Source organism: Piliocolobus tephrosceles, chromosome 5, assembly GCF_002776525.5.
Source record: "Piliocolobus tephrosceles isolate RC106 chromosome 5, ASM277652v3, whole genome shotgun sequence".
NCBI classification, from domain to species: domain Eukaryota; kingdom Metazoa; phylum Chordata; class Mammalia; order Primates; family Cercopithecidae; genus Piliocolobus; species Piliocolobus tephrosceles.
In genome coordinates, this window is record NC_045438.1 from 134,491,145 (window position 1) to 134,519,115 (window position 27,971).

Below are 27,971 nucleotides of genomic sequence, written 5' to 3' on the forward strand. Positions count from 1 at the left end.
ATAGGCATGTGCCACCATGCCCAGCTAATTTTTTGTATTTTGTAGAGATGGGGTTTCACCTTATTGCCCAGACTGGTCTCGAACTATTGGTCTCAAGCAGTCCACCTGCCTCGGCCTCCCAAAGTGCTGGGATTATAGGCTTGAGCCACCATGCCCAGCCAAACAAAGGTTTTAAATGAATTATATTGAGTTGTCATAATATTAAGTTGATTTGTGCCCTAAAAGTTTGGAGATTGTTTTATAAACTTCTAGTTTCTTTAAGAAAAAAATAATTGGATAGTAGCTGCTAAAGAGAATGCTTTCTCTCTCTCTCTCTCCTTTGCGGAGGAGAAAGATGAATGATGGCCTCTTAAATCTTTTCTCAGGCCGGGTGCAGTGGCTCACGCCTGTAATCCCAGCACTTTGGGAGGCCAAGGCGGGCAGATAATGAGTTCAGGAGTTCAAGACCAGCCTAGCCAATATGGTGAAACCCTGTCTCTACTAAAAATATATATTTTTTTAATTAGCTGGGTGTGGTGGTGTGCACCTGTAATGCACCTATAGTCCCAGCTACTCAGGAGGCTGAGGCAAGAGAACCGCTTGAACCTGGGAGACAGAGGTTATAGTGAGCCGAGATCGCACCACTGCACTCCAGCCTGGGCGACAAGAGTTTAAAAAAAAAAAAAATTTTTTTTCTTACCTCTGTCCCCCAAGGCCCTCATCTGCCCCAACAGCTCTCCTCCCAGACCCTCAGTGGAGGCTTGTGGCAGGAGCACAGGTGACATGTCTCAGGAGATGAGCGGAGTGTGTTCAGGCTGCCTGGGATCAGAGTACAGAAATGGCTTTCCAACTCAGGCTGGCCTGGCAGCTTGTCCCACTTGTCAGGCAGCTTCATTGGTTAATTCATGAAGTATAAGCTAGCTAGTTTTAACTGACTGTGGAGGGCAGTTATTTCTAAAAATAGAAGCAACTTAATATTTTCTTATTTAAGAAAAGGCAGACATTTCTATTCAAGTAGACCAAAAGCCACGTGGGTAGATGAATATAAAATGGTAGAGAAAGCAGACCTGTTGGCAAGAGAAAAGAACAGAGTTCATTGACAGATAATTAGCAAAAATTAATTTCAAAATATGTCATCCAGGCCAGGCACAATGGCTCACAACTGTTATTCCCGTACTTTGGGAGGTCACAGTGGGCGGATTGCTTGAGGCTAGGAGTTTGAGACTAGCCTGGGCAACACAACAAGATCTTGTCTCTACAAAAAAAAAATTTTTTTGATTAGCTGAGTGTGGTGGCATACGACTGTAGTCCCAGCTACTTGAGATGGTGAGGCGGGCAGATCACCTGAGGTCAGGAGTTCAAGACCAGCCTGGCCAACATGGTGAAACCCTGTCTCTACCAAAAATAGAAAAATTAGCTGGGCTTGGTGGCACACACTTGTAGTCCCAGCTACTTGGGAGGCTGAGGCGGTAGAATTGCTTGAACCCGGGAAGCAGAGGTTGCACTGAGCCAAGATTGCACCACTGCACTCCAGCCTGGGTGACAGAGTGAGACTCTGTCTCAGAAAAGGAAAAGAAAAAAACAAAAGTATATATTAAGAAGGTCTAGGCTGGGCATGGTGGCTCACGCCTATAATCCTATCTCTTTGGGAGGCTGAGGTGGGTGGATCACAAGGTCAGGAGTTCGAGACCAGCCTGGCCAACATAGTGAAACCCCATCTCTCCTCAAAATACAAAATAAAAATAAAAATAAATTAGCCTGGTGTGGTGGCGGGCACCTGTAGTCTCAGCTACTTGGGAGGCTGAGGCAGGAGAATCGCTTGAACCTGGGAGGCAGAGGTTGTAGTGAGCCAAGATTGCACCACTGCACTCCAGCCTGGGTGACAGAGCGAGACTCCATTCCCCCCCCTCCAAAAAAAGGTCTGACCACTGAAGTTGCCCTTCTCCCTGCCACCTCTTGTCATCACATCACTCTGTGTGTTTCTGTCATGATACTTACCCACAGCAGTATTACCATGTTTATGTTCTTGTTGATCTAGGCTTTCCTGAGTTCTTGCAGGGTGGTGAACTCTTTTCCAGCATATTGTATACGGACAGCCAAGTCAGACAAGGGTCTTAATCTCATGGGATCCTGCATTCTAGCCGATTCATTGTTATACCTCTGGCACATACACTGTTTTCTGGTTCAGATTAGGCATTTAGTATATATTTGTTGAATGAATCAGTGAATGAAGTAATCTGTGTACGTATGTATGTATTTAGAGACAGGGTCTGGCTCTGTCACCCAGGCTGGAGTGCCGTGAGAGTGGTGTGATCTCGGCTCACTGCAACCCCTCCACCTCCTGGACCCAAACAACCCTCCCACCTCAGCCTCCCGAGTAGCTGGGACTATAGCCGTGCACCATCACACCCAGCTAATTTTTGTATTTTTTGTGGAGACAGGGTTTCACCATGTTGCCCAGCCTGGTCTTGAACTCCTGAGCTTAAGTGATCCACCCGCCTCAGTTTCCCAAAGTGCTGGGATTACAGGTGTGAGCCATAGTACCTGACCAATTAATTAATTAATTAATTAATTTTGAGACATGGTCTCACTTTGTCACCCAGGCTGGAGTGCAGTGGTGCAGTCATAGCTCATTGCAACCTTGAACTCCTGGGCTCAGGTGATCCTCTCACCTCAGCCTCCCCAGTAGCTGGGACTGTAGCCACATGCTGCCATGACTGGCTAATTTAAAAACAAATTTTTAGAAGCAGGGTCTCACTATGTTGCCCAAGTGGATCTTGAACTTTTATCCTCAAGTGATCCTCCCAATTCAACCTCCCAAAGTACCTCAAAATATTTTTGGTATGGTGGCTTCATGGCCTTGATGATTTTGCTAGGTTTAGCTAGCTTTGCAGTAGGGAGAGAGACCAGAAGAAAGGAAAGGCATTCTAACTTCCCAGAGCATACACTGCTGTTAGCAGGCTGTGGCACATAGGAAACACTGGTGTCACTTCACAGGTATGGAGTCTGCCCAAACTGTGTCCTCTTGTTTTTTGTTTCTATTTTATAAACTGCTTAAGAAGACTCAGAATGAGACCAGCAATATAATACTATCAGTGCATTAATTCTTCTTTTCACTTTCCAGGCTGGAGTAAAAGGGACATTGGGAAGATTAGTTGGAATTTTTGAGGTAAGTCTGTTAAAATCTTTGGTACAAATGATATGTATTAATAACCACACAGATATTAACATAGGGAAATATGCCATCTCTGTTTCAGCGAGTTTTTTTTTTTTTTTTTTTTAGTTATTTTTAACTTTTTGAGATAAGGTCTCACTCTGTCGCCCAGGCTGGAGTGCAGTAGCATAGTCATAGCTCACTGCAGCCTTGAACTCCTGGGCTCAAGCAGTCTCCTGCTTCAGCCTTCCAAGTAGGTGAGACTACAGGAACACACCACCATGCCTTCTAAATTTTCAAATTTTTTGTAGAGACAGGGTCTTGCCATGTTGCCCAGGGTGGTTTCAAACTCCTGCGCTTAAGCGATCCTCCTGCCTCAGCCTTCCAAAATGCTGGGATTATAGGCGTGAGCCACCATGCCCAACCTCGGTGAGTTTTTTAAAGAAAGCAGCACCAGTAGAGGATAACATGCTTTAAAACAAAAAGAAAGAAAGAAATCCCATAGTCTTGTCCCCTAAACTACTAGAATTATTTGTAAGTATTATTTTACCCCATTCCTCCCTTTCTTCCTCTCCTACCAAGGTAGGAGGAAGGGTAGCTGAGTGTAGAGAGACAAGAAAAATAGAAGATAAGTAACTATAACAAAGAGAGGAAAAACAAGGGAATAAGCTGTGATACAAATTTGAAAGAAGACAGGGAAAACAGTGAGAAATCAGGAGAAATAAAGATGAGGAGATGCTGGGCATGGTGGCTCACCCCTGTAATCCCAGCATTTTGGGAAGCTGACGCATGACAATTTCTTGAGGGTAGAAGTTCAAGACCAACCTGAGCAAGAGAGTGAGACTCTATCTCTACAAAAAGTTTAAAAAATAAAAATATCAGAAGAAAGATCTCTAATTAAAAAATAGATATGTAAATAAATAATTTTGTTTTGTTTTGTTTTGAGACAGAGTCTTGCTCTGTTACCCATGCTATAGTGCAATGGCACGATCTCGGCTCACCACAACCTCTGCCCCCTAGGTTCAAGCGATTCTCCTGTCTCAGTCTCCCAAGTAGCTGAGATTACAAGTGCCCGCTACCACATCTGGCCAATTTTTGTATTTTTAGTAGAGACAGGGTTTCACCATGGTGGCCAGGCTGGTCTGGAACTCCTGACCTCAGGTGATCTGCCCACCTTGGCCTCCCAAAGTGCTGGGATTATAAACATGAGCCATCACCCCTGGCAATAAATAAATTTTTTTAAAAGGTGGCTGGGCACTGTGGCTCATGCCTGTAATCCCAGCATTTTGGGAGGCCAAAATGGGAGGATCGCTTGAGCCTAGGAGTTTAAGACTAGTCTGGCCAACATGGTGAAATCCTGTCTCTACAAAAACAAATACAAAAATTGACTGGGCATGGTGGCTAACGTAGGTAATCCCAGCATTTTGGGTGGCCCAAGCATGCGGATCACTTGAGGTCAGGAGTTTGAGACGAGCCTAGCCAACATGGTGAAACGCTGTCTCTACTAAAAATGCAAAAATTAGCCGGGCATGGTGGTGCATGCCTGTACCAGCTACTCAAGAAGCTAAGGTGAGAAGATCACCTCAGCTCAGGAAGGTCGAGGCTGCGGTGAGCCATGATCATGCCACTGCGCTCCACTCTGGGTGACACAGTGAGGCCCTCTCTCAAAAAATAGGTAAGTGGGTTAGTGGGAAAAGGGGTGTGTGTGTGTGTGTGTCACACTCAGCTTGTTTGCCTTGCTGGGGTCACTGAAGTTTGAGACCTCTGTGGTGGCCCACCCACCAGGCCTTTCCCTGGTGTTCTAGCTAGTTAAATTTACATGATGCCTTTTTCTTGAGGAGTCACAGCATTCCTGTGAAATTGTCTTTAGGGGAAGGGGAGGAAAAAACAATATAAATACTTGGTTTTAGAAGTCCAGGCAAAGAGCACACCCTCAAATTCAAGTGTGGCCTGTTTTAAATAATGTAGGACCATAAAAAGTAAAAGTTTAGAATCTTTGTGTCTAAGCTCTCTGGACATATGCTTAAGAGTGTGTTTCATTTAAGTAATTCCAGCTTTCAAAGGAAAAACTCTCTCTGTCCTTCTCTCTTTGCCCTTCAGAACCAGGAGAGGAAGCACAGGACGTATGTCTATGTGCTTATTGTCACTGAAGTGCTGGAAGACTGGGAAGATTCAGTTAACATTGGTAAGCCATCTTCAGACAGCCTAGAAAGGGCTCCTCACAGCCAGCCACAGGTCATTACCAGAACCAGAAACAAGAGCTTACCAGGCTCAGTGGCTCACACCTATAACCCCAGTACTTTGGAAGGCCAACACAGGAGGATCACCTGAGCCCAGGAGTTCAAGACCAGTCTGGGCAACCTAGTAAGACCTCATCTCTACAAAAATCAGAAGAATTAGCTGGGTGTGGTGGCACATGCCTGTGGTCCCAGCTTCTCAGGAGGCTGAGGCAGGAAGATCATTTGTGCTTGGGAGGTTGAGGTTACATTGAGCCATAATCATGCCACTGCACTCCAGCCTAGGCAACAGAGCGAGACTGTCTCAAAAATGAACAACAACAACAACAAAAAAAAAACAAGAACTGGATAAAGAATAGAAATAATTGAGGGATGTGTATAATAAAACAAGCATGTACATTTTGAACCCAATAGTATTTTGAAATGTTTAAATGGAATCTGAAGTGAGTATATGGTCCACAAATAGAAGCATGACCTCTCAAACTAAGAAATGTTGCTTCTAAAATCAAACTGGGTCCTTCCCAAATGGGCTATACTTCTGCACCTCCTGAGCAGATACTGATTGAGGGCCTCCGCCATGCCAGGCTCACTGCTGGCCGTGGGGACCGTAAGTGAGAGCAGGACCCTGGTCTTGTTCCTATTGAGAAAACTGTTTGTTTGGTAGTGTGAGTCCCTCTAGAAGTCATTTAGTAGATGCAGAATAGTGCAGGTAGTTTCTAGTTTTATTCTTATATGAATATATCTACAATATATATTTTTATATTTTTCATATTTTATATGAATATAAAAATGATAAAATTTATGAACTTTTATAAAAGGGTGCTGGGTGCACCCTTTAGGTACACCCAGCTTTCTCCCAAAGGAGCCATTTTCTTTTATCTCAGATGGCTATTATGTTTACATCTTTTGAACTATAAACTGTGGTGGTACAAAGGTTGGTTCACGGTTTGATTATTTACCTCTGAAGGAAAGTATATTCTAGAAAGTAGAACACTAATTTCCGTTACAAATTGGCAGACAGATAAAATTTACTTGCCAACATTCTCCCTTTAATAGTGTTTTCCTTGCCGCCATGCCCCTCATATTGTGACTCTGGGCAGTTCGTAGCCCTTTGGCTCTTGATGGCTTTGTGTCTAGTAATAATGCAGGGTGCTCAAGGAAATACATTCATTGTGGATATGCTGAAAACAGACTCCCTGACAGCTGTGCTAGCGCCAGAAAAGGAGACAGCAATGGATGTGTGGTGTGGCCCTATCCTCAGAGCACTCTGTCAGGCAGGAGTCACACACTTGTGACACTAATTTTTTTAGGTACCGTTGCTCTATTAATATTCAAACCTTTCGCCTTGTACTCCCACTTCTGAGAATTAACCCTAATGAAATAATCTAAAATATGACAAGCCTATGGAGCCTTCCTTCAGATGATCTTACTACCATTTTTCTTACTGGTTAAAAATTGCGTCTTAAATGTGTAACTCAGTGAATGACAAAGAGCCTTCCTTCAGATGATCTTACTACCATTTTTCTTACTGGTTAAAAATTGCGTCTTAAATGTGTAACTCAGTGAATGACAAATCAGTGAATGACATGTGTCTGATGGAATGTTATACAGCTGTTAAACACCATAGTTTAACACCACCTGGTGCAGTGGCTCACGCCTGTAATCCCAGCACTTTGGAAGGCTGAGACAGGCGAATCACTTGAGGTCAGGAGTTCGAGACCAGCCTGGCCAGTGTGGTGAAACCCTGTCTCTACTGAAAATACAAAAATTAGCCAGGCGTGGCGGCACACACCTGTAATTTCAGCTACTCAGGAAGCTGAGGCAGGAGAATCGCTTGAACCCGGGAGGTGGGGGTTGCAGTGAGCCAAGAATATGCCAGTGCACTCCAGCTCGGGCAACAGATAAGACTCTGTCTCAAAAAAAAAAAAAAAATTGTCAGTGTTAAAGAAAAGCTAATATTGTCAGGGATGTAGTGAGACTGACATCCCGACACACACAAACAGAACTCGGGATCAGTGTCGCCTTTCTGTAAAGCACTTTTGCAGTATAAATCAGGAGCCCTTGAAAGTTCAAAAGCTCTATTTTTGTAGTCCTTGTGCTAGATATCTTTCCCTAGATGGTTAAAAAGAAAGAAAAAATGGGGAACATTTTTTTAAATAGGATTATTTATAATAATTAAAATCACTAGGCATGGTGGCTCACGCCTATAATCCTAGCACTTTGGAAGGCTGAGGCAGGCAAAACACTTAAGGTCAGGAGTTCGAGACCAGCCTGGCCAACATACTGAAACCCCATCTCTACTAAAAATACAAAAATTAGCTAGGCGTGGTTGTGTGCACCTGTAGTCCCGGCTACTTGGGGACTGAGGCAGGAGAATTGCTTGAACCTGGGAGGCAGAGATTGCAATGAGCTAATGCCACTGCACTCCAGCCTGCGTGACAGAGTGAGACTCCGTCTCAATAAATAAACAAACAGAAATTAGCTGGGCGTGGTTGTGGGTGCCTGTAATCCCAGCCACTTGGGAGGCTGAGGCTGAGCCTGGGAGGCAGAGGTTGCAATGAGCCAGGATCACATTGCTGCACTCCAGCCTGGGTGACAGACTGAGACTCTGTCTCAAAAATCATCATCATCATCATCATCATCATCATCATCATCATCATCACAGACAATTGATGTCCAGTGATGTGGAAATGGTTAAATGAATGATAGTACATCCATGCTAGATATTATGATATAACGCAGCCATAAATGTCTGACCAAAAAAAGACAGGGTCTCACTCTGTTGTCCAGACTGGAGTACAGTGGATCACAGCTCGCTGCAGCCTCAAACTCCTGGGCTCAAGCAGTCCTCCTGCCTTAACCTTCCTAGCAGTGGCAATGTCATGTTTTTTTCATAACATAGGTTGCTTAAGAAATAGTGTGACGTAGGACAGGCGTGGTGGCTCATGCCTGTAATTCCAAGTACTTTGGGAGACTAAGGCAGGAGGATCACTTGAGGCCAGGAATTTGAGACCTCATTTACACCAAAAAAAAAAAAAGAAGAAGAAGCAGGTGTAGCGTGTCCCTGTAGTCCTAGCTACTTGGAAGGCTGGGGCAGGAAGATCCCTCGTGTCTGGGAGCTTGAGTTTGCAGTGAACTATGTTCATACCACTGCAATCCAGCCTGAGATCCTATCTCTGGGGAAAAAAAGAAAAGAAAAGAAAAAATAATGTGAAGAAAAAAAGAACCAGTAACAAAAATTAAAAAGCAAATTCAGTAGTACATACTTTTAGCAGCCAGGTACTCTTCAGGTGCTTTGCTTACTAATCACAACAAACTTGTGAGATAGGCCCTATTTATTGTCTGTTTTATAGATGAGGAAAATGGAGCAGGAGCACAGCTACCTGAGGCTGCACAGCTCATTGGAGCCATTTATGTGATTGGAGCCCAGCACTTTAGCTTCAGAGTCCTTGTTCCTGACCATAACACTCTAGCAGAGCTGGTCAGGATTCGGAGCACCTGAAAGCATGATCCAATTTTAGTTATCTCAGGATTGTTTTCTTTTTCAAGTATATGCAAAAAAGGCAGTTGTGCTAGGGTATTGAGAGTGGTCTTCTCTAGTTTACAAAATTATGGGTACTTATTACTTTTATAAGAGAAAAAAATATAAAGGATTTTAAAGCGTGGACTAGAAAAGAGTAAGAAAATAAACTGAAAAATAAAAGTGTGATTGTATTGAGATTGTTTTTTCTTATTTTAAAAAATATTTTCTGGCCGGGTACAGTGGCTCACACCTATAATCCCAGCACTTTGGGAGGCTGAGGTGGACAGATCACGAGGTCAGGAGATTGAGACCATCCTGGCTAACATGGTGAAACCCCGTTTCTACTAAAAATACAAAAAATTAGCCAGGCGTGGTGACAAGCGCCTGCAGTCCCAGCTACTCGGGAGGCTGAGGCAGGAGAATGGCATGAATCCAGGAGGCAGAGCTTGCAGTGAGCTGAGATCGCACCACTGCACTCCAGCCTGGGTGACAGAGCAAGACTCCGTGTCTCTCTCTCTCTCTCTCTCTCTCTATATATATATATATATAAATTTTTTTTCTATTATGTCAGTACATTCACTCTTATAAGAAAACTTTTAAAATAAATTAGAGATTACAAACCAGCCATCCTAGTAATTCTGGAAGCTGATGTTTGTGTTAATTTTTTTTTCCCCCTGCTTGGGTCAGGGTGTCACTCTGTCACCCTGCTGGAGTGCAGTGGCGCAATTACAGCTCACTGCAGCCTCAACTTCCTGGGCTAGGGTGATCCTCCTACCTCAGCCTCCTGGGTAGCTGGAACTACAGGCTTGTGCCACCATGCCCAGCTAATTTTTGTATTTTTTGTAGAGACAAGTTTGCCATGTTGCTCAGGCTGGTCTCAAACTCCTGGGTTCAAGCGATCCGCCCACCTTAGCCTCCCAAAGTGCTGGGATTATAGGCATGAGCCACCTCGTCAGGCCCTCATGTCAGTTTTTTACAAGAGATGGGGATGCTGCTAGGCTTTGATCCCTATGTATGTGCAAGCAAGGAAAGCTCAGAGACCCAGGAGGGCAGGAGGAAAACACTAGCCATAGTTCTCTCTGGAGGGCAGGTTTTACACAATTACTCTTAGCTCTTCAGTTTTCAGGTTTCTCGCCTATTTTCTACATTAGACATTTGTATAATATTTGAAGCATATGAAGTGTGCTTGAGTTACTTTTGTAAGGAAATAAAGTGTTAAGAAACATTGCTTTAATGTTTTCTACATTTTCTCAAAAGTTCTAGGCTCAGAAACCTTATTGCTCTTGTACTAGTTTCTTTTCTCTCTGCCTCCACAGGAAGGAAGAGGGAATGGTTTAAAATAGAAGATGCCATAAAAGTGCTGCAGTATCACAAACCCGTGCAGGCATCATATTTTGAAACATTGAGGCAAGGCTACTCAGCCAACAATGGCACCCCAGTCGTGGCCACCACATACTCGGTTTCTGCTCAGAGCTCGATGTCAGGCATCAGATGACTGAAGACTTCCTGTAAGAGAAATGGAAATTGGAAACTAGACTGAAACGCAAATCTTCCCTCTCACCCTGGCTCTTTCCACTTCTCCTCACAGGCCTCTTCTTTCAAATAAGGCATGGTGGGCAGCAAAGAAAGGGTGTATTGATAATGTTGCTGTTTGGTGTTAAGTGATGGGGCTTTTTCTTCTCTTTTTATTGTGGGGTGGGGGTTGGGTGTGTAATTTGTAAGTACTTTTGTGCATGATCTGTCCCTCCCTCTCCCCCACCCTGCAGTCCTCTGAAGAGAGGCCAACAGCCTTCCCCTGCCTTGGATTCTGAAGTGTTCCTGTTTGTCTTATCCTAGCCCTGGCCAGACGTTTTCTTTGATTTTTAATTTTTTTTTATTAAAAGATACCAATATAAGATGAAATCGTTCAAGAATTTGTCCTATAATGTGCGGTACAGTTCCGTAGAGTGGTCACTTCCACTGCAGGATACATTTATCTACACATTATATATCGGACATATAATATGTAAATAAATGACTTGTAGAAAGAGAAATTTGTTTAATTTTTCAAGATTTTTTTCTCTCTTAATTTGGGCATTTCTGGAGTTGAGAGCCTCACAATTAATATACCTTTTCGTTTTTGATGCTAGTGGCTGGGCAGGTTGCCCTGTCCTCTCTCTATTTCCCAGTTGTTGACTGTAGGTATGGGAAGTGTTTAGCTACCTTGATAGTGCTCCCAGGACTCATGGCCTTTCCTTCTTTAAGCTGTATTTCCATACCAAGAAAGAAACAGGAAGAAACCTTTATTTTATTTTATTTTTTTTAACCAAGCTAGGAGCAAATGTCTCAGCCCAGATCTGTAAAAACAATGATAGAAATTGAATTCTGCCCCACATGTTGACAGTAGGGTTTGAACTGGATTCCTGGGATTGCTTATCTGAAAAACTGGAGCATCAGGTACCATTTCTGTCCTGCTGGTTTAGAGTCTTTTCCGTAATGCTACTTATTACCGACAACGACCTCTCTCTGTGTCCGTGTATGCCTTACACCGTGCTGACCTGGATATTGTCTTTGTGCTCTGAAGCATCCAACTGTACTTTGCAGGTGCATCAATGTAGTCCTGTCCCTGAACTGGGTAACCATGTTCCTGAAAAGTACACTGGGGAAATTCACCTGCTTGCTTGTCTTTGTAATGGCACGGCACTTGTGATTGCACCATGGAGCATGCTCAGAGCTATTACATTGGTCTCCCATCTCCCACCAGGATATGAAAGGTCCATATGGGAAGCCATGTAATCACTTATTACAATGGTTACATAATACACTGGCTCACTGCAGACTCTCGTTGTATTTTGATACAGGTTTCATGCTGGCTTCATTTGCCAATTGTGTTGTTTAGTTCGGAAGTAAGAGGGTCTTGAGATGGAGGGATAGGGAGGAGTACACTGACTGAGCCCTGGCTTAGAACAAGAGATTATCTCTATACCCCAGTGTCATCTCCTTAGCCAAGATGTGAAATTAAAATCATAGTTCTCCTTATTTAAAAATTCTAATAAAGCACTCAAACTTTGAAAAACTTTTACTTTTCCCTCCTACTAAAAGAAATGTATGTACCTCATAGCCCTGTGTCATTTAGTGTTCAGCACTTTTGGGAACATCAGTTGGTGAACTTTAAATTTTGTTGTCTACTTGCCAGGCATGGTGGCTCACACCTGTAATCCCAGCACTTTGGGAGGCCAAGGCAGGCGGATCATCTGAAGTCAGAGGTTTGAGACCAGCCTGGCTAACATGGGGAAACCCCTGTCTTTACTAAAAATATAAAAATTAACTGGGCGTGGTGGGCGCCTATAATCCTAGCTACTTGTGAGACTGAGGCGAGATAATCACTTGAACCCGGGAGGCAGAGGTTGCAGTGAGCCGAGATTGCACCACTGTCGTCCTGCCTGGGCAACAAGAGTGAAACTCCATTTCAAAAAAGAAAAAAAACATTGCTATGTACTCTTTAGTTTACATCCACTCTCCCAATCTTGAAACACAGAGCCAAAGAGCAGTTGTATTCTTGGGATACCATGATACCTCTGGGAAAGGAATTACATCCCCAAGGAGAGGTCCCATTGGAGAAGAACAACACTGTGGAACTTGAATCTGAATGCCAACTTCCTATTCACATATCCTTCTTAAAAATGAACACACTGTTTCTTATCCTGACCTAGAGCATTCTAAAGTTCTGTTCAAATAAATAAAGAGCAAAATAAAGTAGATTTAACCAAGTGCTAAGTGGAATTCAAGAAACACATTCTTCCAGATAAATACTACCTTTATGGTCGTATACTACCGAAATACTACCGTATGGTCCGTACATTTGAAAGTCCTTTGCAGGAAAACAGTCAATACTCTTTAAAAATGAACTGCAGGGGTGGGCATAGTGGCTCACACCTGTAATCCCAGCACTTTGGGAGGCCAAGGCAGGTGGGTCACTTGAGGACAGGAGTTGGAGACCAGCCTGGCCAACATGGCAAAACCCTGTCTCTACTCAAATACAAAAATTAGCTGGACGTGATGGTGCATGCCTGTAATCCCAGCTACTTGGGAGGCTGAGGCATGAGAATCACTTAAACCTGAGAGGCAGAGGTTGTAGTGAGTCAAGATCATGCCACTGCACTCTAGCCTAGGTGACAGATTGAGACTCTGTCTCAATAAATAAATAAGAAAATAAAACAGACCTGCAGTGCTAACAGTAATGTATTTGTTTGTTAATGGTCTTTGAGTGTGTTTTGACTGGGCTAGTGTAATAATATACTACCCCGAAAGGGCAGTTTCGATTGTTGTTGGTGTCTTTGGGTCAGGAAAGTGAACTGTGCCAACAAGTATTTTTCAGTGACATGAATGGATTCCTGTTAATGCAATTAACTGAGACACTGTGCTTATGCCTTCTTAACTGACAAAAAGAGGCTTTGTCCAACATCAGAATTGTTGAAACCGGTGCTGTTTTCTGTTGCACTGGGATTCTGATGATCTGGGATTTTCCCTCCCTGGCACCGTAAACTCCATGGCTGTCTTTACTGAGAATGTCATCACAGTCCTTTAGTGATACATTAGTTAGACCCATGGTTGCAATACCTTTATCTCCCCAAAGAAAAGAATCAAAAGAAAGCACAAAAACTACCCTGTTTGCAGAATATTTCATTGACATTGATTTGTCATTAATGCTACCAGTGCTGACCTCATTCAGACTTGGTAGAAACAGATTCCTGTGTTTAGGGCAGATCCCTAGCCTCTCGCTCACAGTGAATTTGCATGTCCTAGATTCTGGTTATTGCTAGAGCATCCATTAAAGTCTACCAAACTCAGGACAGAAAAAGATAGCAGTGGATTTAAAAAATTTTTTAGTTTATAAATTACAATCATTGGGGAAACACTAGTAAGGTCATGTGGTCTTTTGGACCGGGATTTTCTCCTCTCTTTCTCTCTCTGTGTGTGTATATGTGTGTGTGTGTGTGTGTGTGTGTGTGTGTGTGTGTGTAGGAGGACAGAAGGGCTACCAGGAGGTGTCAACCACGTTAGATTTTCTGTGGCCTTCCAGAAACAGTGCAGCCCATGAAACAGAAATCTTAATTTTCCTCATTGCAAATATAACAGGATGGAACAGTTAGTGAATTGACTGTTCTGTTTTTGCAAGTGTCCACCACTCCATCCGCCCTGCATGGAGAGGGCTCTCTCACTGCTAGGTCTAGGCTGAGCCATCTGGAAGGATCAAAGGGTGTGGGAGTATCACCACCTCTCAGGCTGCAGAAGGTCTCGAGGGTGGTGTCACAGCAGGATTTCCGCCTTCTGCATTGCGCTGCACAGCCCCATGGAACGTGAGGCACTTGAGGCCTTGCTTCTTGCAGCCTCTGGGGAGCAGAGTAGGTCACTGCCCTCTGGGAGTGTTTTGCAGTAGTTTTGTAAATGTGTTGCTACATAGTCAAGTTCCTTTGTGGCAAAGAAATATTTTGTTTTGATATTAGGAGCCAGCCCATGTATTGCCTCTTAGGCTTGCTTGCTTAGAAGAAAAAAGTCACCCTTTGTGGTTTTTAAAAGAAGAAAAAAATTCTGTGCTGATCTGTTCCTCCCCCTGCTCCTTCCCTTTTCTCTACATACAGTGCTCATTGGGGGCTCCTGCTAAACCTTCTTAACCAGAGAAGTAATAGGTACTTGTTAGACCTGAGTGTACGTTTCACATGTTATCCTTCACCTATTTCTCATTTTCATCTAGTACTTTCTTAATGCCTTTGTTGGAGTCCCCATCCTCATCTTTAAAAAAAAAAAAAAAAAAAAAACAGCTGAGCCTAAGCCACATGCACATTTTTTAGTTGACAAAAAGATTTAATAGCCACATTGTGATTTTTGCCACAACTGTGTGATTTAATATTCTCCAATATCAAGGGTGGATTTAGAATTGAAGGAAATACCTGGAGAAATCACAGTGGGATGAATTTTTGCTTTAAGAGAAATGAGAGTTGGCTGTAATTGATAATACAGCTTTATCCTACTCTCATCTGCATTTCAGAAAATAACCCTCATCTTTACAAAACATAGGACACTTGTGAGACAGTTAACTCAAGCAGCTATGGGGAGGGAGGACATTATTGAATGGTGATTAAATAATGCAGATGGCCCTTCTGTTTCTTAAAGACGGTGGAAGAGGTCAGACTGCTCCGTCGAGGTGGCAGTCATTTATTCGGAGTCCTGTTGGATAGAACCTATCTCCTCGAGGCTACAGAGGCTTCTAGGATACGGAGCTGTACATGTTAGTGACTCAGCCTTGCCTTCATCAGGGCACCCACCTAACTTGGAGCAAGTGGGAGAGGACTTTTGGTGAGTTTGGTGCTGTTTGGTGAGTTTTGCAGCGGAGACTTCACCATCCAGGAGAGCTGTGTTTCTTTGTCACTTGGGATATCACCTAAAAATGAAACATTTGATATTTTAAGGTATTAAAACAAAAAAAAAGTGAATTGGGGAGCATTGGCTGCAATCCCTAAAAGATACTGTTATCTGTGCATCAGGTTGACTTGAGGTCACCACAGGTCCAGGGAGCCCAGAGAGTTTAGGCATGCTCTCCTTTGGAGGCCAGCAGCCTTTCACAAACCCTGCCTCTAAAAGGGTGGTTTCACATTTGACCATGTTTTTGCATTAGCCTCAGAAACTCTTGTCTTTAGCTGATAACCTTTGAGGTATGTGAGAAGCCTAGTTGGAGCATCTGAGAAAATGATACCTCTCACCTTCAAATTAATCAAATAGTTTGTCCTCCTAGTCCCCTTATAAATTAATAAATGGAGGACCGGGCACCGTGGTTCACGCCTGTAATCCCAACACTTTGGGAGGCCAAGGCGGGTGGATCACGAGGTCAGGAGTTCAAGACCAGCCTGACCAGTATGGTGAAACCCCATCTCTACTAAAAATAGCAAAATTAGCCAGGCATGGTGGCACACTCCTGTAGTCCCAGCTACTCGGGAGGCTGAGGCAGGAGAATCGCTTGAACCCGGGGGGCAGATGTTGCAATGAGCCGAGATCTCGCCACTGCACTCCAGCCTAGGCGACAGAGCAAGACTCTGTCTCAAAAAAAAAATAAATAAATAAATAATAGGAAGAGAATCCCATTTTGTGATGATTTGGGCACACTACTTGAGCTGAGGCTAGCAGTCATGTGATTTTGGCTGTCTCTGACCTGAAGCTTTTGAAGTAAGAGTTATGTCTCTTCCCTGAAACTTTGTTTACAGTGATAATTTGGTGAGTTTGAGCTTGTCTTAGAAAATAAGACTGTCCACCTGGGGAGGGGAGCTTACAGGGAACCCATGTTAACTCAGAATGCTGAAGAAAGTGCTTTTAGCCAAAAAAGTAAGATTACTACCTAGAAGGTGGAAAGAAGTCATTGCTTTGTTCCTCCAGCAGTCAGTTGTTTAATAAAACTCTAGGTTTCCTTTCGTTTTTCTCCCCAGTTCTTAGTACTAAAACTTATTTGACTTCTATCAGGAAGCAGACAAAAAAAGCGCCATTTAAAACCCTGGATAGAGGCTTTAAAGGACACAAAAACAGCAGCATTGTCATTTTGTTCATCACCATTTTGATGTGCTACCCATTCTTCCACCCTCCCTTCCTGCCCCCAAGCCTCCCAGCCAGGCCAGGTGTGAAGATTATATTAATCACTGATTCAGAGAACATTAATTCTTGTCTGGATTAATTATCTACTAAATTGCTTATTATCTGTGACTACCTTGCAGAGAATATCTCAACAGTGCAATAAATTAGCTCTCCAAGACTTGAGCTTCCAGCCAGGCATTTAGATCACTCTTAAGCCTTTGTGGAATTCTGAGGAAAAAAAGCAAGATGCCTCCATGCCAATGCTGGGCCTTAAGACTCTACTCCCCTCCCTGTAGGGTGGGGCAAGTGGCTCAGCTTTGGAAAATCATTTTGCCAGTAAGATTGCCTGTGAATCCCTTTAAGAAGTTGTCCTGATCTGAGCCTGTCTTCCTGAGCACTTTAGTGCAAAATTGAAAATGGTAAGCTAAAGCAGTGACAGGTCCACATAGCCTCTTTAACCTCTTTATTGTCTTGCCAAAAAAAAAAAAGTTTCTCAGGTTAAACCTTGGTCTTTAACCTCCCTTTGTTGTGGAGAAAGGGTGTCACTAATCAGTGGTCCAAAGGATATCTAGCTTCAGTTACTCAGTTCCTGCAGCAAAACAGATACAACTTATGCCAGGGAAGGTAGAGGCTGATATGGAGACACCCAGGAGCAGGAATAAGAAGGGATAGGTCTGTTCCACATAGAACCTCCCCAGATCTGAAGTTAAGTCTTGGAGAGTTTCCAAAGTGCTGAAGTAAAAAGGAGACTTGGAGGGCCTTTGCTTAATGAACAAGAGGCTTATGTCCTCCCAAGAACATGAAGGAGTTGAGAAGGGAGTAACAGGTACCTAAGCTATAGCTCACAGACCGAAACCTGCCCACTCACCCCAGCCCTGGTATTAGAGCATTTTTGCTCAGAATTTTCTAGAGGACTCCCCCTTCAGAAATCCAATTTGCTACCAGAATTTTGTTTAGCCTCTGAGAATCTCACCCTTTGAATCTGTGAATGGACATAGATGTGTTGCTCAGGGATCAGAAACATCAGAGTCCAGGGCCCAGTGTCATGGTGTTGCATTAGTAGTTAGAAAAGTGATTGGTCAACTCTACTATAAAAGAAATAAGTATGTCGTACAGTTTTGTAAATGTCAGGTCTGTTCTATTGTTTTATGATCTGAAGACTATCAAACTGGTTGATAATCAAAGAAAAGGTTGGTGGTTAGAATAAGTAAAATTTCAGTTAGAAAGATAGCTTACCAGGCCGGGCGCGGTGGCTCAAGCCTGTAATCCCAGCACTTTGGGAGGCCGAGATGGGTGGATCACGAGGTCAGGAGATCGAGACCATCCTGGCTAACACGGTGAAACCCCGTCTCTACTAAAAATACAAAAAAAAACTAGCCGGGCGAGGTGGCGGGCGCCTGTAGTCCCAGCTACTCGGGAGGCTGAGGCAGGAGAATGGTGTAAACCCGGGAGGCGGAGCTTGCAGTGAGCTGAGATCCAGCCACTGCACTCCATCCAGCCTGGGCCACAGAGCGAGACTCCCGTCTCAAAAAAAAAAAAAAAGAAAAGAAAGATAGCTTACCAGTTTTCCCTGTGCTTAATTAAGGAAGTCAGGAGTATTTCAGGATGTTGAGAACTGTTGTAAAATGGAATTGAAGTAAGTGTCTCTCACCTTCTTAGGTGTATCATTGAGAGGAAGTGGAAGGACAGTAGTAGCATCTTCATACTTACTTTTGCCAGCCCAGCCTCCATTTCAAAGACTTTGTCTTCCATTCTATCCAATGACATGGTCAGGGATGGGCTGTGAGGAGGCAGTGAGGCCCCACCTTGGCTTGCTCAGCTGTGGTGTGTAGTCTCCACACAGCTTAAGAGTTTTTAAGGAGTTTTCTCACAGGATTACCTCCACTCCACTCATCTACCATCAGCATCAGAAAGGTTAACATCCCTGGGACCATTCCACTTATAAAAGAGATGAACTCGTGTGCTTTCTCCCCTTTTCCAGGTGTGCCATCCATATACAGTCTCCTCTTGGCCAGGTTCAACAAGTGTTTCCAGGGAACCCTGTGGCTTGAGCCTAAGTAGCCAAAATGTATTGAGTTTAAGTTTTTCCAGAGGACAAAAGTATTTCTTGTCCCTTTTCCCTCATGTGTATATGTTTTAGCTGAGGCTTAAAAGGCCAAGTTGAGTAATGTCTCTGGAACTGAGACAGAGAGCCAGGGACCCATGTACCCAGGGACCAGTCCCCTGGGGAATCACACAGTGGCTCAGACTAGACTGCTCTGTCCCACCAGAACTCTGCTGCTGTTCATTTCCATCAGGACCACCCAGGAAAGCAAGTTAAGTTAGCCTTCTCATCATTAGGTCACCTAATCTCTTGGGCTGCAGGGTGAGAGCATATGTAGATCTCCTGTTTAGACAGTGTGTTCATAATTGTAGAAAGGGATAGAAAATGGAACAACCAAGAGGCTGCATCATTTTTGAAGAGGATGGCAAGGATGACCCCAAATGAGCTCAACAAAACTGGGAATCCAAGGAATGGTGCTTGTAGGGAAAGAGAGGTCAGTTGTGGTCCTTAAACCTCTTGGCACCTGGTGTGGGTTATGAAACAAGGAGCTGGAGTAAAATTGTCCTTACCTCCAATCCAAATGCTGTCCAGGATTTGGGAGCTACCCAACCTGTGGGTATATGGTGTTGGTTTCCATTTTTTGTTTGCGTGTTTCCAAAACAATCTTGCTTGGTACTGCATGGAAAGTTCAAGTTTTTCTTCTTGCCCGCTCAGGACCACCTGTCTGGGCTGGCCTCTTTCCTGTGTCTTCACAGTGTTCCTAAGGAAGATTTTTGCAGCGCTCTCTGGAGCTGAGGGGAGTGGAATTTGGTCCAGAGAAGGCGGAAGGAAATAGTTTTCCTGTTTCCTTTTCTCGAGGCGGATGTTCTCAGGCTTCCTTCACACCTCCTTCCCATGGGTGCAGCTGGCAGTACAGTCAGGTTGTGGAGGATGGCTGAGAAGAAAGGGGCACTGACTGGTTCAGCCCCAGGTTTGGTCTGAGACAGGTACACAGCAGATACCATCCCACCTTCCTCTCTTAAGAACAGGCCAGCCACACATATAACCCTTTCCCTACTTTACTAATATGTCCCTTATGTGGTATCAGCAACGGAGGACAGGCAGACTTAGCCCCTGCCATCTGGAGAGAATGTTGTTACTACCCGTAAAACTTGACCACCCCCATATCCCACTCCTTTTTGTAAAAACAAATGCTTAAACCCGTGAGCCTGCCATTCCTTTCTATGTGTTAATCAGTTTCCTTCCATTTGAGCTGTGTGGGAGGGAAGGGCATTGAAACTGTAGGTTGTAATCTTGTGCCAACCAATAAAAACCAGTATTTCACACACATCCCTTTTAGTGTCTGGTGTCTTCTTTCCAGAGGTTTCCCTTGAGTCCTTCATGTCAGTCTTTTGATTTCCCCCACTCGTCTGCTGGATTCTTGGGAATTGCCCTAGAGGTCAAGGGGGAGTCAGTGCTGAGGAGAGGGCCTGTCCCCCTTAGCCAGGGAGGCTTTCTAGGGGGCGCAAAGGAGCTGGAAGGGGAAAGAGGTGAGCCACATCCAGAATAAGGAAACATCGCAAGAAGTTGCTTCCTCTGTGTGGGGTGGAATCAGAAAGGGTGGAGCCATTTTTGCAGTTGTGTAGTGGTAGGGCTTGCAGGCAGAGAATGGGTGGGTGTCTTCAGTGGGAGAACAGCATTGAGTGAGCTCTGTCCCCTGGTCCCAAAATGGAAGGAACAGTTTGAGCTGTAATGGAAAATAAAGTCTGATGAGATCGAATTATGGAAAACCACAAAAGCCAGTCCAGAGAGTTTGGTTTTATGCATGGGCGTGTTCCTGAACAGGGCAGTCATGTGGTATCAACCATGTCTGAGGAGGAGCCAGCAGGAGAGTTTGGAGTGGAACAGTCTGGAAGCCGTTGTGATACCATGCATGAGGCTCTGCAGACTCAAGGAGTGCACTGGAAATGCAGTGGGGGGATATAGAAACAAGAATGAACAGCATATCACAGAGAAACACCCATCCACCAAGACAAGCTGGCTTCTCTAGGATGGGACTCTGTTGGCATCACCACTGGTCAAGTATTTTAAGCCAAGAAACCTGATGGGATCAGTGGAAGAGAGTCGCTTCCAGGAACAAGGCTCACACAAATCTAACTCATAAGAGACTAATTTATGTGCCTAGATGCTAATCGGTTCATTTATATGATGGTAAACATCAAAGTTACCTGGTTTGTGTACTGGCTGGCGGTATGGGAGGCCAGAACTAGGCAGAAAGTGGGTTACTGAGCAATAATAATAACCTGTTGACCATTCTACCACAGGACGAATTCCCTTTCAGTTGGTCAGAGAACTCTCCCCCTAAAATTCTGGTTCTGCAGCCTTCCTTTGTCCATTCCGTGATGATCACCCTTCATTCCTCCGTCAAAGGATTCTTCCTTTTGCCAGATTCAGTGTGTATGATGAGGCTATGAGCTCATACATGCTGATACAGGTGATGTACTCAGGAAACCACCAACTGGCCACCTCTAATTGGGATTTGAGTGTTCTGGAAACTCCCCACTCGCCCATGTCAGATCATTATGGACCATTCTAAAGCTGATCCATCATCACATTTACTCCATGATTGTTTCATTTGCAGAGGGTAAATGGCAAAGTTCAGGATTACCTTTCTGCAGCCTAGTCTTCCAATGGCCTGCAGGACTTGTGGCTAGAGAGAAAGAACTCTAAAGAGACGCCCCAAAACTTCGGACGTGGGTGGAGAGAGAAAATCAGCCCTAAGGACACCATTGCAGCTCCTGTCGTTGTGGGGACCAGCATTGCACTTCCTCCATCCTTGGTTGGCATGCCGGGTGGTAGCACTGACCGTCTAGGCCAGCTTGAGTTGGTAGAATAACTGCTCATCCCCAGTCAGGGTGGCTTCCATCTCTGGACACCTGATAACTATTCCAAGAAAGCCTGGTGTTACAAGCCATGGCTTTGCTTGCTTTCTGGTTTCCAACAGATTGAGGCTGTGAAGGATTTATTTTATGTCCTTGATCTTGTGACACCAAGCTAACATCTCAACATCTGAGGATGTAGCCATGAGGTTCCATGTTCTATGTTCTGAATACCAGCAGTGTGCTAAACCTAGGACACACAGTCCTCACAGAGGCACCTGCCTGGGTGACAGATGGCATGAAATGGGAGAGATGACAACCTGGGAAAAGTAAGCCTCGGGGTGGGGGGGGGTAAAGTAGAAAGGAGCAATATCAGAGAGAGTTCAGGTGGGAGGACCATGGAAGGATGAGATGGAGATAAGAAATTGAGAAAAGGAAAGAAGGACAGCCATTCATCTGAAGGCTGCCTGCTATAATAGAAGATACAAATGTTGGGAATTCGCCCAGGATGCAGGTCTCTGCTCCTCTGCTGACAAGCTCTTTGATCCCTGCTCCCTCCTGTTCAGTGGGGGAGAAGTCTACTTCACAGGATTATTGTGTTAAGTAAGTGAAGGAGTGTGTGTGACACCAAAGTCAGGGTGTGATTATCAAATGGTGGCACCTCTTTGGAAATGCCAAGGCCTGTGCTGAGTTCACTAAATAAGACACAAAGTCACAACAGACGCAAGTAATCACAATGCAAAGCGATACATGCAATACAAGAAGCCCGAGGGAGTGCCTAACTCCTCAAAGGAGGCATCGTCTGAGAGGATCCATGAGGGATGCGTGGGATCCCAGCGTGAAGGGACAGCATGTTCGAGGGCAGAGCACTGTGTTCAGGGAACATGATAGGGATAGTGGGCAGGGAGGAGGGAGAGGCAGGCGGTGCCATGGGAAAGGTTAGCTGGGGTCAGGTGGCTTAGCAGGCTGTGTTTGAACTTTACTCTGCATGCCTGGGAAGCCAACAATGTTTTTAACAGAACAGTGACTGCATCAGGTTGGGCATTTGGGGAAGATGATACTATCTACTCAGTGTTTCTTGTGTTCCTGGCCAGGTGGTGGTCACTGTTTTACACTTAAGTCTTTGCAGTCCTATGAGGCATAGGTCATGGTAAAGGAAATGGAGGCTTAGGGAAGCTAACTGTTTTCTAAAAGACCTAGACAAACTTGTCTAAAAACCACAGGGTAAAGCACCAAGGTTGTCTAAGACAATTTGGAGAAACTGCCAGGGAAAACACAGGACTACAATGGAAGTCCTATGTTCAATCAGTATCAAGACTTAATATAAAGGTACAGTAACTAAATGTGATAAATGGAATAGCTGGATAGAAACAGAAGTCAATTAGACAATAAAAGGGAGCAGGGGACCAAAAAACAGACCTGTGCATACATGGGAATATGGTAGGAGCCAGAGGAACCATGCACCTGAGTGGGGAAAGGAAGAGATCTTTAGCAAGTGGTGTTGGGACTATGAATTAACCAAACAGGAAAAAATGATATAGCAACCAGGCACAGTGGCTCACACCTGTAATCCCAGTGCTTTGGGAGGCAGAGGCAGGAGGATTGCTTGGGCCCAGAAGCAGGAGGCTACAGTGAGCTATGATTGCGCTAGTGCACTCCAGCCTAGGACACAGAGGAAGACCTGACTCAAAAAAAAAAAAAAAAAAAAAAAGCACAGTGGCTCACGCCTGTAATCCTAGCACTTTGGGAGGCCAGATCACCTGGGGTCAGGAATTAAAGACCAGCCCCGCCAACACGGTTAAACCCCACCTCTACGAAAAATACAAAAATTAGCCGAGCATGGTGGTGGGTGCCTGTAATTCCAGCTACTCGTGAGACTGAGGCAGGAGAATCGCTTGAACCTAGAAGGTGGAGGTTGCAGTGAGCCGAGATCACACCACTGCACTCTAACCTGGGCGACAGAGCAAGACTCCGTCTAGAAAAAAAAAAAAAATCCCTACCTCACACACCATATGAAAATAAATTTACGAATATGAAAAAAGACTCATAAAAACGTTTAGAAGAAAATGTGGAAGTTAAGTAACATATCCAAAGTAATAGAAGAACTGCAGTTCAACATGGGGGTCTAGCACGCCAGAACTTGCCCACTTGGCAGTTCTTTCTTGGTCACTTCAGACTGTAAGAAGGACCAGGGCAAGGAGAAACTGAAGGTGGGGAGGGGCGAATGAGGGCTGGATGTGCATCTGGTCCCTACACACCTCACAGGAAGGGTTGCAAGGGAGGCAGAGGGAGGGACTTCCTCATGACATCACCATCACTCAATAAACAGGCACTGGTGATGGGCCTAGATGCTGACAGGTGTCTTGTGTGTGAGAGAGAGACCATCAGGTACTCCACAAACATCTATTGAGGGCAGATGGGTGGTCATAATGCTTAGGCAGGTGTGAAGAGGATGCAGATAAAGCAATAGCAGTGAATCCTTGCATGATAGAGCAGGAAGGATTTTAGGGATCATCTAGTCCAATCCTCTGTTTCACAGATTTAGAAATAGACACAATGAGAAGGGATTTCACCAGTATTCTAATTTGGAACTCTAAGTGGAAAATACAGATCATTGGCCATGCTGTAAATAGCTGCTCTGTTTCTATTGACATGATAATCTTTTTTTTTAAAATGGTTATCCTCGCTGGGCATGGTGGCTCACACCTGTAATCCCAGCACTTCAGGAGGCCAAGTCAGGTGGATCATTTGAGCTTAGGAGTTTGAGACCAGCTTGGCCAACATGGCAAAATCCCATCTCTACTAAAAATACAAAAAAATTAGCAGGGTGTGGTGGTGCATGCCTGTAATCTCAGCTACTCAGGAGGCTGAGATATGAGAATTGCTTGAACCCAGGAGGCGGAGGTTGCAGTGAGCCAAGCTCGCACGACTGCACTCCAGCCTGGAAGCCAGAGTGAGACTGTCTCCAAAAACAGGGTTATCCCACTCTGGCCACCAACTCTATCAGCCAGTGCCACATCAAGACCCATGCCTGTGACTTCATCACTCATTCACCATTAATTACTCCATCTTTCTTGTCCCCATGTCCTTCCAGTGTAGTCTCCCTCAGAATTCCAGACCTGAATTAATCCATCTTTTTTTTTTTTTTTCTGAGATGAAGTCTTGCTCTATCACCAGGCTGGGGGGTAGTGGCGCAATCTTGGCTCACTGCATCTCCGCCTCCTGGGTTCAAGCAGTTCTCCTGCCTCAGCCTCCTGAGTAGCTGGGACTACAGGTGCCCGCCACCACAGCCAGCTAATTTTTGTATTTTTAGTGGAGACGGGATTTCACCTTGTTGGCCAGGATGGTTTCGATCTCTTGACCTCGTGATCCGCCCGCCTCGGCCTCCCAAAGTGCTGGGATAATCCATCCATTTTCATCCCCTCCTATGTGAGAGCTGAGCCTGCCCAGAGAAAACCATATATACCATGGGGTCACTATGGGTTCATGTCTCCCCTCCACTCAACCTCCAGTGCTTCCCGTCAATAGCCAGTGACTATCACATTGACAAGTCCAAAGGTCACTTATCAGTTCTCATCTGACCACTGGCCCCCAAATCCTGTGGTGTCCTTGGCAATATTTCTTGTTCTCTTCCTACCCATAGCTTTCAGGGTAAGGTTCCACCTCCTTAGATTAGTACCCAATACCTTTTGTGAGCTGGCCCCTGCCCACCTCACCAGACTAATTTCTTGCCACTGTCTCATCCTTGTTTTCCCCTGGCCTCATAGAACTTCTTACAGTTCTCCAAATGCATGCTACACCATCACACTGTTTCACAATTCACATGTTCTGTACCCTCCTTTGGGAAAGATCTCTGAGGTACTTCTCCCTACACTGGACTGTGTGTCTGCTTGGACATGCTCCTGTTCTGAAGGTGCCTTCTGAAGGAAGGAAAGATATTTCTCCATTGTGGTATCCAGCTAAGTGGTGCAGAGCAGGTACCCTGGAAATGAAATATGGGTTGGAACAAGCAAAGAGCCAAATGACATTTTGGGGATGTCCGCCACACAAGAAATGTGTGCCAGTGTCACCTGGTCCCCTCAACCCCCTCCCTCCACATACCCATTCACTTCCCCCAAACTCTGGAAGCAAATACAAGGTCCTCTGGGACCCAGTGCCAGAGACGTTTGGAGCAGGTGGAGGAGGTGGGGAGAGCCAGGTAAAGAGGCTCTTCCCTTTGGGGCAAGGGTGACATTCAAATAGTGTGGCACCCACTGACCAGTCAGAACAAACACGCGATGGAGGCTTCTCCTCTGAGGCCCCTTCCCCAGGTTTCTCTTCCTGCCTTGAGTCTGGAGGGCCAGGGAGTAGGAGGAGGAGGTGCTTTTCTAGGATAAGGAAACCCTCAGTTCTTGGTGCTCCTCTTAGCTCAGCAGCCTGTGAACTCTCCCAGACTTGGGGCAAGAGCTAATGGGAGGCTGGTCACTTCCTGCCAGGCTTGTGCCCAGGCAGAGGAAGCCAAGTTTGGGTGAGCCTGGAAAGGAGGAGAAGAAGAGGGGAAGTTATGGGGGCTTGCAGTTTATGGGGTGGAGTTGAGGAAAATTTGTTTTGCTTGGGGCAAACTCCATCTGAGGAAGTTGAGTGGACCAATTATAATAGCTAATATTATTTTTCTAATGTTTTTCAACTTATAAAACACTCTCCCATCAGTTCAGACCATTCCTTGAACACCTACTACCTGCACAGGCCCAGGACCCAGACCTTCACATCTACCTTGAGGGGCAGGTACTTCCATCCCCGCCTCGCTGCAGAGGCAGCTGAAGCAGGGAACTGGAGGACAGGAGGGAAAATCAGCTGAATGTGGAGCAGGTTGGCAAGGTGAAGGAAAGCTGGGGACGGAGAACAAATACCTTGGAAGTCAGGCCTCTGGTGTTGTCAGGGGCTGGTCAGTGAGGGGTTCCCTCCATTAAATCTTCAGGACTCACTTGTCCCTTGGGGGTATGCAGGCCCGGCATAGGTACCTCATCCTCCCTCCCCCTAGCCTGGGCCCTGCCCAGCCCCACTGACCCCTTACCTCAGAGTGGGGTGGGAGCCCGAGGCCGACCTGGCCCCAGCTCCAGCCTCCCACGGGAGACCAACAGGCTTCTTACTGGCTGAGATGGTGGGAAAATCGCTCGAGCGAAGGCAGGAAAGTGGGAAAACACAGGGGCTGCACAAGGAACACCAAGTGATTTCACAAAGAAGTGAGTCAGTGTAGGGAAAAGCATGGAAGGAGGCACCCCTGGGGTCAGGACACGCTGGGCTGGCCTGGCAAGACTGGGCCTGTGCAACAAAATGGCAGGCAGGAAGAGTCCGCGGGCAGCCTCAGCTCCTCTTCCTTACTGTGTCCGCCCCTTCCCAGTCCTTGGAGCTTGGTCTGTGGAGTCGTCAGTCATTAATTCCACTATTTAATTTTTAAAAGACTCTTTAAGAAACAATTGTTTTTGGCCAGGCTCAGTGGCTCACACCTGTAGTCTTAGCACTTTGGGAGGCTGAGGTGGGAGGATGGCTTGAGCCCAGGAGTTAAAGACCACCCTGGACAACAAAATGAGACTCCTTTTCTACTAAAAATAAAAACCTGGACAGGCATGGTGGTACGGGCCTGTAATCCCAGCTACTTGGAAGGCTGAGGCAGGAAGATCCCTTGAGCCCAGGAGTTCGAGGCTGCAGTGAGCTATGATGGTGCCACTGGGTGACAAAATGAGACTCTGTCTCTAAAAAAATTTTTTTAATTAAAATTAATTAATTAATTAAAATATTTAAAATAAATTTAAAACAATTTTAGGACAGGCACAGTGCCTCATTCTAGCACTTTGGGAGGCCAAGGCAAGAGAATTGCTCCAGCCCAGGATTTTGAGACCAGCTGGGACTAAAGGCACACGTCACCACGCTCTGCTAATTTTTTTTTTTTTTAGTGGAGATGGGGGGTCTCACTATTTTGCCCAGGTTAATATCCTGTTTCCTGGCTCAGGCAGTCCTCTTGCTTGGTGTCACAAAATAATGGAATTACAGGCATGAGCCACCCCACCCGACTTTAAAAGGCATTCTTTATTACTTTTTTTTTTTTTTTTGAGACAGAGTTTCGCTCTTGTCACCCAGGCTGGAGTGCAACAGCATGATCTCGGCTCACTGCAACCTCCACCTCCACCTCCCAGGTTCAAGTGATTCTCCTGCCTCAGCCTCCTGAGTAGCTGGGATTACAGGTGCCCGCCACCACGCCCAGCTAACTTTTGTATTTTTCGTGGAGAGGGAGTTTCACCATGTTGGCCAGGCTGATCTCGAACTCCTGACTTCAGGTGATCTGCCTGCCTTGGCCTCCCAAAGAGCTAGGATTACAGGTGTGAGCCACTGCTCCCGACCTCTTTATCACATTTTTTGAAAAGTTGTATTGAGGCCGGGCGCAGTGGTTCAGGCCTGTAATCCCAGCACTTTGGGAGGCCAAGGCGGGTAGATCACAAGGTCAGGAGTACGAGACCAGCCTGGCCAACATGGTGAAACCCTGTCTCTACTAAAAAACACAAAAATTAGCCAGGCATGGTGGCTAATGCCTGTAATCCTA

The 27,971-nt window shown here is 45.2% G+C and overlaps 1 protein-coding gene across 1 annotated transcript in view; it reads left to right on the forward strand.

Annotated features, from left to right (window-relative positions):
• Nucleotides 1–16,950, forward strand: part of NUDT3 (nudix hydrolase 3) — a 112,967-nt gene extending 96,017 nt beyond the window's left edge. The window contains exons 3-5 of the mRNA XM_023212556.3: nucleotides 3,104–3,148; nucleotides 5,234–5,318; nucleotides 10,210–16,950. Coding sequence (XP_023068324.1) covers nucleotides 3,104–3,148; nucleotides 5,234–5,318; nucleotides 10,210–10,388 — 309 coding nt within the window. The 3' untranslated portion in view covers nucleotides 10,389–16,950. The remainder of the gene's footprint in view (nucleotides 1–3,103; nucleotides 3,149–5,233; nucleotides 5,319–10,209) is intronic.
• Nucleotides 16,951–27,971: the final 11,021 nt, after the last annotated feature.